The following is an 11,548-nucleotide window of genomic DNA, read 5'->3' on the forward strand; positions in this document are numbered from 1 at the left end:
AAGCCACCTGTTGGATGCCACCTAGACATCGATGGCCTTCTATGAGTAATTTTATTTATTTTTCCATTTTTTCCTTTTCTCATATTTATTCCTTACCCTTCTATGAGTAATTTTGTTTCCATTCTTGCTTTTTATTTTTCTGCTTTCTCTTTGAGTAAATCACCTGTTTTGAACCCAGGAGCATTTCAGTAGTCTGGTAATGAAAGCCCAGGGCAAAGGGCAATTGCTTGCCAAAAAGGAGTGAAGTGAAAATCCAGGCTTAACCTTCCTGGTCTGGAAGAAAATATTAGAAATAAAATAAGAAGAAAAAAGAAAAGGAACACAATGAATAGTGTGATCCAAGGCTTCTCTGCTGCATTAAGCAGTTTACAGTTTTCGTATGTCCTTACCTATTTTTCTTTTATCAGCTTCAGACTGTTTTCAGAATAATTTGGCTTATGAAATACATTTTGGATGCACCATTCTTCTGTGCTCTCTTTCCTTGGTTCAGAGCAGATTGTTATTAAAATTATTAATATTTATTTATTCTTTACCTTATTTCAGAAGCAATCTAAGATACCTGAGTTTCTATATGATTATGAAGCTGAGATACCATTACATTTGATAACATTTTAGTTATATTTTTAATTAGGACAAGATATATCCACGTCTCTGTCTATTCACATGTACATACATACACCATATATGTATATACACATGTGCATATACACATATATATAAATATATAAATATATTTTTAACTATCACTTGTCTAAAACGACAAACATTATACCGTTATTATAACCCTATTTAAGATACATTGAGCAATATTAACATTTTCAATGATTTATTTAGAATAGAGAGAAATAATTCAGTCTGGGTAATTGCTTTCCTGAAACTTAAAGTGTTTTCTAAGCATCAGTCTAATATGACATTGCTCTAGAAAGTAGCATAAATCATGTTCTGTGTATTTTCTTATTATTTGCACCTGGGCAGGTCTTATAAGCTACATAAATGGGGAAGTATGTATAGCCACAATTTACTATTTCCCTAATTGACATACAGAACCAACGAGCAAGGTTTATCTTCTAAGATAGTTGTAAAATTTACCTGCCGTTAAAATTTACTGATTTAAATAAGAATTCCAGTACAATAAATTGACATCATCATGTAGACCCATGTCTGTTTCAAATATTGGTACATATATTAAAAACAAAATAAATAAGGTTTCTTTTAGTAGGAAAAAATACACTTTCTATTTTTGCGAATTTTGAGACCACTTACTTTGTGCTTTTTCTGATTTCTAGGGAGAAGTCATTGGGATGAAGATAGTGTGGTCAGCTCTCCAGACCCAGGGTCGGCCAGTGAATCAGGTGACCGATATCGCACTGAACAGTATCAGAGTAGCCCACATGAACCTAGCAAAATTGAAACTCTGATAAGAGCTACCCAGCAAATGATTAAAGAAGAAGAAAACAGATTGCAGTTAAGGAAAGGCCCCCCAGACCAACTGGCTTCCATTAATGGAGCAGGGAAAAAACACTCCCTCTGTTTTGCAAACTATTCCCAGCCCCCACCTACAGGGGAAGTCTGCCACAGCTCTGCTCTGGCCAACACTTCACCATGTGACCACATCCAGCAGAGAGAGGGAAAGATGCTGAGTCCTCATGACAATGACTATGACAATAGTCCCACTGCACTGTCTCGGATAAGTAGTCCCAATTCTGATCGCATTTCAAAATCCAGTTTGATTCTGGCTAAAGATTATCTACATTCGGATATGTCTCCTCATCAAACAGCAGGAGACCATGCTGCTGTTTCTCCAAACTGCTTTGGCTCTCACCGGCAGTATTTTGATAAGCATGCTTACACATTAACTGGATATGCCCTCGAGCACTTATATGACAGTGAAACCATTAGAAACTATTCCTTGGGCTGTAATGGCTCACACTTTGATGTAACTTCCCATCTGAGGATGCAGCCAGACCCAGCACAAGGACATAAGGGAACATCTGTTATAATAACCAATGGAAGCTGATGTTTTTTTTAAAAAAAATAAACTTTGTTCTTCGAGGATCTCTGAAACATATTTATAGTTTAATGCCCCATTACCAACATTTAGTGTGTCACAGATTGTTAAGATAACAATTACTGGGTGTTTGAATGAGTTCCTGTGAAATCAAAGGAAAAATAACACTAACTTTCAGGGTTATATACAGGGAGCTAACACAAACACATAAGTTGCCCCTCTAATTATAGGGGAACCAGAATAGGTATATTTTGAATGGAAAAATATGTAAATCAAGCAAACATACACCCCACATGAAAGGGCTGATGAATGACATTGTATTGTTATGATCCAGTGAAATCCATACACACAGTCCACTGTTCACAAACTTTTATGTATACTTTACATGCAGAAATAGAAAACAAACCATAAATATACCCGAAATGGGTACCTTTCCTTAACTCTACCACATTAAGATTCTTAAATAAATTTCTGTTCCCAACATAACTAAGGAAGAGAGGGATACATCTTGTAAACTGACTTCTTTGTGATTTCAAATAAGTTAGCTCATTTGGTTCAGGTGTAAATTAGAGAACTTGTTCTGGCTATGATGCAAGAATGAGTTTTCACCTGGTATCCATTATAAGCAATCAGGAAGTGGTGATTTTTCACCTTACTTTTGAGTTAGACAAGGACAAGTATTGCACTGACATAGCAGTAAGGGCTTTTCTAAGTAACAGCATTGAGATGTTGGGAGACACATCAAAAACGTGATGTGCTCAATTGGAAGTAGTTTAGTAAAGAAGGAAAGGCCAGCGGCAGAGTGGAGTGAAATTACATCTTAAAACAAACAATTTAAGGCTCAGAATAGGTAAACAATATATTTGGGGCTTGCTAATAAAACCAATGAAATAAAACATTCAAACTGATTCCCTAAGAAAAAAGGTTGATAAGTGCAAAAATGACTAAGGAAAGCCAGTGAAGTGCTACATGACAGCAGTATAAGTATTTGAAAATATTTCAAAGCACAGATGTGCCAGTGTGTCAGCATGTGGAAAGCCTTGGGAGAGAATCTAAGATGAAAGCTTAGGCAAATAGACAAGTGTTTAAAAGGGTGAGAGGAGTAGGAGCTTCTGGCTGAAGGAACAGGCAAATGTTTGTTTTCCGTATTGTTTGTAAACAATGAAACAACAAACTTGCTGTTACAGCTATGTAACACTAAGCAGGTGTTTGGGATTTTTAGGCAGGTGTAGTTACATTGAACTTTCTCTTAGATTCAGTCAAAATGTAGGTGATAGAAAATGTTTAAGGGGGAAGAAAAATATTAGGATTTATTTAATACATGATTCTACAGTAATCAAAGCCAAATGACATGAGTGATAAGAGAAATTTTATTGATAATATTTCATAAGAGTCCCATTCCTGTAACTCTTTCCATATTTAAGGAAGGGAATGTACTGAAAGAATTTGACCTATAATTTTGAAAATGGAATGTGACATTGGACCCTCAGGGATTAATACCATAATTTCATCATTTAATACAGCTGTATCACAGTCCATAAGTTGGTGACAATCTGCATGATAGTACTTTGAGAGGTGAACACCAGGTTGTTTGTACATGAGAGAAGAGGCTATGTAATTACATAACTTTCTTGGGTATAATAGAACATTTGTCAGTGTAAATACAAAAAGGTGCAAGTAGGTGAGAAAGGTAGTAGTTATATACTTTCAAAAATGTTCAAAGTACAATACTAAAATTTAAACTATATGAGAAAAAGATTTGTGAGAAACCCCTGGAAAATTTAAAATGGATTTTGGTCAATTTGCAGCATGAAGTAAGGTTTTAGGAATGCTAAAGATACTGCAAAATTATATAGATGGATAAACGTTTCAGACACAAATACCTGACAAATATGACAAACTAGGAAAGGAAATCTATACAGATGGGTTGTATTGATGGATATATTCAACCAAATGTCTGCTACAGATATGATAAAAGAAATGGAAACATGAAAACCAACGAAAATAAACATAATAAATAGAGCCACTAAAGGAATTTCAGTGACATTTTTTATATGGCAAATAGTTAATTAGTGGAAGGAATGAATTATGAACTCCCAAAGATAGGTGTTAATCAGGAGGAAGAATGTTTCAGTGTTTTAAATGGAAGAGAGAATTAACTAAATTACTAAATTACTTTTTTTTGGTTCTGGGGATTGAACCCAAGGTCTTCACTCTGAGCTACACCCCAGCCCTTTTTATTTTTTGAAACAAGTTCTTACTTTCTTCTGGAGGCAGGGCTTGAATTTCTCACCCTTCTGTCTCGGCCTCCCAAGGAGCCGGGATTATAGGCATGTGCCACTGTACCTGGCTTAAATTACATCTTGCTTAAAAATTTTGATAGATTGACCCAGTTTAAAATACATAACCATTTATTTAATATACTGAATGTCAATAATTTTATTAGATTACATACAATCCATTATGGACTCACAGTGTTAGATAGCTTACATTTTTTGTAGTATGCTGTAATTATTACAAAATGTTCCAAAATAAATCAACATTTTATGACAAGGCAACTTCCTACTATTCATGTAGATGTACAAAATTTACTTATAATTTATTTTTTCTGTACAGGAGCATATTTCCTCAAGAGGATGATGTCATCTGTGTCTTAAAAACATAAGATGTAAAATAAATATGTTCTCAGTAACTTAATCAGTTAAAAATTAAACTTAAATTGGCTTTTTGGGGGGGAGGGTTGAGACAGGTCTCACTTTGTAGCTAAGGCTGGCCTAGAACTCCCTATGTAGCCCAGGTTGGCCTCGAACTTGTGGTGATCCACTTGAGTGCATGTGCCACCATGCCTGGCTATATTGGGTTTATTTTTAGCCTTTCTTTCTTTTTTTTTTTTTTTTTTTGGGTACCGAGGATCGAACTTGGGTCCTTGAGCTTGCAGGGCAGGCAGCGAAACCACTGAGCTAAATCCCTGGCCCCTATCCTTGATTTCTATAACTACTAAAATACTAAAACCCATGACACTTGAATGAAATAGAGTGTGTTTTTTTATATCACTTTGGGCATTCATAAAAATGTGAATCTATATCCAATTATACTGCTACAAAATGTACCATTTCACTAGATGCCACCAAGCTCATGCTTTTTAGTAATAGTAAAAATATATTTGTTGCTCATTTTGCCTGTTTTACCCAATTTAAAAATTTGGATGATGAAATGAATGAATATTTCCCAATATTCCTTGGGAAAATTCTGTTAAAACCATTACTGAGAATATATAGATTTGATGAGGTATTTTTGGAGGCATCATACTAAGATCATAGTCACTACAAGTTAGGCATTTAGGTGTGCTTCAGCCCCCAAAGTCTTTTGGCATATTATGCTGAATCTAATGTGCTAAACTGTAATTGCCTGATACAAGAGAATATGACAGCGCTGATGTGACATTCAAAATGAGACAGGATGCAATAAATGACTTAGCCTCACTGTTTATACAGAAAAACCACTTATTATTTACTCATTAGATTTTTACAGGGCCAAGATATTTCCAATGGGTACTGTTCTTAATTCTCTCTACACCCTGCTGCTACATGCTGCCTCTGGGCAGAGAATCCCCTTACAATAAATTTTAATGGGATCTTGTAGAAAAGGATAGGTTCCATTTTTCTTTCTCTCTTAAAATGGAAGACAAGGATCAATTCTAATACAAAATCATTTGGAAAATATGCATAGATATTTTAAAATAAAATGAAAGACACCCCCCCAAGACCTAGACCAAAAGAGTTTGATAGAAGATAATGCAGCTTATGAGACACTCTGAATGCAGATTTGATATTTTACAGCTCTTTTTTTCAAGAGGAGGGCATTATGAAGAAATTCAGTGCAATCTGTTAGTACTAGTAGTACTTGGGAGTGACAGTGAATGCTGATATTTAGAAAACAGTATCCATTTGAGAGTCAGTCACCTTGTCTGATAGAATAGTTTACACTTTAATATAATCCTGATTTTAAAAGTTTGGATGCCCAGATTTGGTTCCCTAATTCACTCAAATAGTAGATACAGACATACATCTTATGTTCAGAATGATTTAATAAAGAATGTAAATCCTACATCTCTCCAAATAAGTGATTCAACTTTCATGTAAATGTCATTTTTGTGAATAGGGTTGTAAGTCTAAGCAAAAAAAAAGCCTATTGGCTAGTTTTTACTGTGAAATAAGTTGTGGATAAAACATCATTCTAAATTTTAAATGAATTACAGAACATCTATGGACACATGCAAAAGATATACATAGAAAATGTTCTTGAGGAAAATTTTTGTGTGGTGCTCATTTATTGTGCACACAGATTGTACGGGTAGTGCTTAAAGGTGAGATTGTACTCATTTCCAAATAGGTGTTTGTTCAGAGTTCTTTCTGTAAAATTGTTCGCAGAAAGGATACACACACACGTTATGGTTTTTGTATCATTTTAGGGATTTAAAAACTGTGCCATATCCAATTATATATGTAGATTGTTCACACAAGAAATCCTAATTGATAATTTTAAACCAAACATTTGTAGTTTTATTTGTTTGCTGCATGGGACTTTGCTTTTGTAAACCTAGATGGGAACAGTTTGTTGATATGGGACACATTTAATCATAGTTAAATTTACACCTAACAGTCCTCATGTCATTTCAGAAGAAATGAAATTGGCCCAGAAAAAGTACTGTAGCTTTTTTTCATTTTTTCCAAAGGCAAATATTTCAAAAATTAAACATATGAGTAGGCACTTCAAAAAAGAGAAAATATTTTATGTTTGCTTTTTGACTGAAATGCTATAAAAGGATTATATTTGTGAGAGAAGATACTGATTGTCAATATTCCAAATACCATCTTGCAATGTATAGTTTTTAGTGATATTGTAGAATAAAGCTGTAATTGGAACTTTTACTTTGGAATGTAAAGTAGAAAATATTAGCTATGTCAATGATATCTTGCAAAGTGTTTCCATTTATAATTATTTATATTGTAAATAGCTTTCTGAAGTAAATTTGAAGTTAATGTGCATAAAATGTATTTATTATGTGAGGAATTTTTTGGTTTAAAATATAGTTACCATTATACAGTTTGAGTCTGAATTATTGACTTAAAGAAAAGTCTCCGTAGGACAAAACAGTTTATCAGCCAGAATACTAGTTCTGTAAAGAAACAGGATCCACATTGGCTTTAGATTCTGTTTGAATGGGTACCCCTTCACACACACACAGACACACATGCACACAGACACACACGTGCGTGCACACACACACACGCACACACCTGCATGCATAAGAGACCTAAGAATAAAAGGTTACTTGGGTGCACAGTAACTATTAAGCAATGGGTCTTATTTTTTTAGGCTGGAGGACAGTTTTTCAGTATCTCATCATGAAATCTTAAATAGCCTACTTCTTTTCCCACTTTACTAAGTAAAACATTTGAAGGAACAGATTACATTTTTAATGTCTAAGGGAAAATAAAATCTACAATATATGATAAATTAGTTTGCTGTCATTCAAAGCACATAAAAAAAATCCTGAATAATTTTTGTTCTGAAATCTAAGGTATTTTAAAAATTCAAAATTAGGAACTAAAGTCAAAGAACAATATATTTTTAGGTAGTTCTTTCCTAAGCTTTCATATTGTCCTTTATGCTTTTCCCCAGGAATTGCCATTGGCCAATTCAACAAGCCTACACAGTATCTTTTTAATTCAATGGAAATAGTGTTTGTATTTCAAAAAGCTTTTTAACAAAGCTGAACGGAATTTTTAGAATATCATTATTACTATCACAGCACTTACCAAATATTTCCCAACATAATTCATTTTTTTACTTCCAGCTTTTTAAAAAATTTTTATTTCAATGTAATATAAGTAGATATTAATAAAGAAAATATTTTTAACACAGTCTTCTATGAAAAAATAAAGCAAGATTTCACAACAAATTAAAGAATAGCAGTTAATACACTGTGTACCATAATCTTAAAAGAATGGCCAAAATGTTAGAGTACAAATCATAGAAAAGATTCTTACAAAAAAGAAACAAATAGATAATAGCACAAAACTTTTTCAATGAACTAAGAGGACCTAGCATTATAAATGAAACAAATTAGCATATATATTGAAATATTTTTGAAACCACAGAATATATAATTTGAGGAATTTTTAGAACTTCTCCCTACTTCCTTCCAACATGACTCTTTAAAATACTGCTTTAGTGCTTTTGTCCCAGTTTTAATTTTTATTTGTGCTTTTATTTCTGAAAATAAAATTGTTTTCATCTACTTTACTTTTCAAAATAACTGTACTTGGTATTTAATTCACAATTTATTAAATATTGTGAGCCTTCCATTACTATAGTGGTACTTTGGTTAATGGACTTAATTTGTTTTACCATTTTGGGGAAGATGGCTGCATTTGTGTTTGTCACTTGATGTGGAGTTTGTGAATGGAAGCAAAATTCTATGAAACAGTTTCATTTGAGAACTGAATTGTTTGTGAACCGAATTGTTTGTGAGCCAAGGTGTTATTGAATAACAAATAACTGAGAGAATTGTTTGTTTTGGTTCAGTTTTGGAGGTCTCAGTCCATGACTGGTCGACCCCTTTACTTTAGGCCCACTGGTGAGGGAGTGCATCATGGTGGGGAGTGGCTGGGAAGTGACAAGAGAAAGAAGAAGGGGCTGGAGTTTCACTATTCCCTCCACAGCACATCCTCAATGACCAGAAGACTTTCCACTAGGCCTCACCTCTTAATAGGTTCCACCAGCTCCCAATGGTGCCAAGCTGAGGACTGAGGCCCCTTTCACACAGGGGCCTTCAGGGTCATTCAAGATCCAAACTACAACAAATATCTATTATGTATTCCCAGTGGAATAGGGTCTAAGGCTCTCTCACATTGCAAGGGACAAATAAATACTGAGCCATCAGGTGCTGCCCTAAGCTCAGAGCATCATAGAAGTCTGAGTAGGGAGGCTCAGCTCTTATCATGGAGGGAGATTGCAGTACTGCCCATTTCATGACTGAGGGAACTGAGACTCGGAGAGGTAAGTAGTTTAGTCACAGAGCTAGTAAGTGATGGTGATGACATTTGAACCCAGGTAGGTTTGCTCCAGAACTTTGTTTTACTTCATTCTGCTTTCCTTAAATAATAATAATGATGATGATGATGATGATTTTAATAATAATGTGAGAGAAAACATTGTCCATAAGGTGGTTACGTAAAAACAGATTGCCTGATCCATTCAAATGGTGAATCCAGTAGCATCATGTCTGTCATTAGGGCTGGGGTCTCTCTTTCTCTGTAATTATTCTTATCCATGAACAACCTGAAGAGAAAAGGAGCCAAGGCTGCTGCTCCCCAACTAAAGCACCTTTACTTTCTGCTAAATGAATGCTCAGATTTTTGTTTTTTATAAAAACATGGCACCAAGAAAAGTCGAGGGTACAGTAAAGCTTACAGGCAAATTATTCTTATGAGTTCCCTATGATATTAGAATTTTTTGGAGGTATTTTCAATTAACAAAATATAAATGACTTATATTGACAATTAAAAATTATACCCATTTTCACCCAACATTTTCAGATTATGAGCCCGAACAGAAGTATTGCTCTTTCATAGTAGTCACTTAAAATATTTAAATTCTGTTTTGTTTCCTAGAGAACTTTCCTTCCTCTTCAGTTAAAAACCAGCCAGAGTTCACTCAGTCAAGCACTAAAATGTGTCAGCAATAACTGCTTTAAGGGCTTGGTTTTAATGTGAGACACATTGTGCGTTTTCTTTATTTAAGAGGCTGGTTGCAACTAACACATTATATGTTTTCTTCATTTGAAGGGAAACTGCCTGCAAGTTTTCTGAGGGGAAGGCTAACCTTCAGAACACAGATGATTGCTATAAGGTGTTTTTCAGCATTGATGTGCATGTCCTGAGATCAGTCTGTGTTTGACTGGCTTGCTGATCATGGCGATCCCTGGGTGCCAGGAACCAAGGCAGCATTCCGGCCTATCCAGCTAGCTATGGCCACTGGCCCCTGCCTTACCTTGTGAGGAGGGGTGACCCTCTGTGGTGCTTCTTGGTATGCTATATGTGTTGTATTTACCAATGGAATTAGATCCAGGATGGGAGAAATATAAAACAGCCCCTGCTTTGGGAGTTTAAAAATAATCCCTACTTTCTGTGGCTTCCCCCAAGTCAGGCTCCTGAGTGAGGAGTAATTCCATATGGGACTCTCGCTTGGTTGCCATCTAAGTAAACCTTAAAGGGAGTCTTGGCAGTATCTTCCAAGCCATAAGGAAACCATTCTCTGTTTCTTGTAAGGATTTTCAGATAGCTGTGTTTGGTATATATCTAAAAAAAAATTTAAAAAGACCCTAGAGTCTTTTATGGATAAGGTTGCCACAGTTCACATGGAAATGGGTAATTGGGATCTAATGTGAGAAAAAATCATCCAGGCAGTAATTGAAGCTCATTATTCGGTGCATTTCTACATTTGTAATTTCCAATTTGAGTGCTGTGTTAGTCGCCCCATTAGTTAGGCTAGACAGAGCTTGTCTGTGGTACCATGCTAAACTTAATTTTTAATTTAAAAGGTCAGAGGAACATTTTTAATGCATATTTGCAATTCTGTTAAATAATTAGAGATTGTTGATTGCTAAGAATTTTTTTTCAGGATGGAGAGGAAAAGAGGTTTAATTTAGTAGGTTTTCCTGGTTATATACATCTATCAGTCATACCTTTTCTTTACTTAAATACCTGCATCTGCTATATAATTAACCATGACAGTTTTCCTACGTAAAATTAAAATACGTAGAAGGTGTCTTTTATTGTAAGACACAGACTGTCTTATTTTTGAAATTGGTTTTCCTTTCATGGGTGCTGTTGCTGTACCCAATAATGTCCCCCAAAGTTAATAAGATGGCTTAAGAATTCTGTCACTCTTTCATACCTTTACTGGCTTATGGCCAGGTTTTCTTCTTTAGACATTTTATGTTATATTGCATTGGTCCAAATTTTTACATTTTCCCCAAGCTCCCTCAACTGTCAGAAATCATTTTACTTCAGAGATCATCTCTAAATGATAAGGATATATACCTATATAATGATACCTTGACTCACAAAGGCTTCTGTTCTCAAACAATTCAGTTCTCAAACAAAAGCATTTGAAGGAATTTTGCTTCCATTCACAAGCTTCCATGTCAAGTGACAAATACAACCGTAGTCATCTTCCCATACAAATACAAACCCAGCCATCTTCCCCCAAATTGTAAAACAAATTAAATTCCTGAACTGAAATACCATTTTATATATATACATGTGGTTTTTATATATGGTATATCTTATACATATTATCATGCTATGCTCATAACTAACAAAATTAACAAACACTTGTCATCTACTATGTGGTGCTTTTTAAAAGAATAGGACTGAGATCAGGCATGAAACTTTCTCCTTATGGATTAAGGTCATTAAGCCTCTCTGGTCATTCCCAGTCTTCAACTCTTCCAAAGCTCTCTTTACTCCT

At 34.8% G+C, this 11,548-nt stretch overlaps 1 protein-coding gene across 4 annotated transcripts in view; it reads left to right on the top strand.

Moving 5' to 3' along the window:
- Positions 1 to 10,157, top strand: part of Sim1 (SIM bHLH transcription factor 1) — an 84,681-nt gene extending 74,524 nt beyond the window's left edge. For all 4 annotated transcript variants that reach the window (XM_004862479.4, XM_087187933.1, XM_087187934.1 and 1 more), the window contains one exon: positions 1,287 to 10,157. In XM_004862479.4, coding sequence (XP_004862536.1) covers positions 1,287 to 2,017 — 731 coding nt within the window. In that variant the 3' untranslated portion in view covers positions 2,018 to 10,157. The remainder of the gene's footprint in view (positions 1 to 1,286) is intronic.
- Positions 10,158 to 11,548: the final 1,391 nt, after the last annotated feature.

The sequence above is a fragment of the Heterocephalus glaber genome, unplaced genomic scaffold (assembly GCF_053883595.1).
Source record: "Heterocephalus glaber isolate CG9 unplaced genomic scaffold, H.glaber_assembly_v1.0 deba00001523, whole genome shotgun sequence".
NCBI lineage: Eukaryota > Metazoa > Chordata > Mammalia > Rodentia > Bathyergidae > Heterocephalus > Heterocephalus glaber.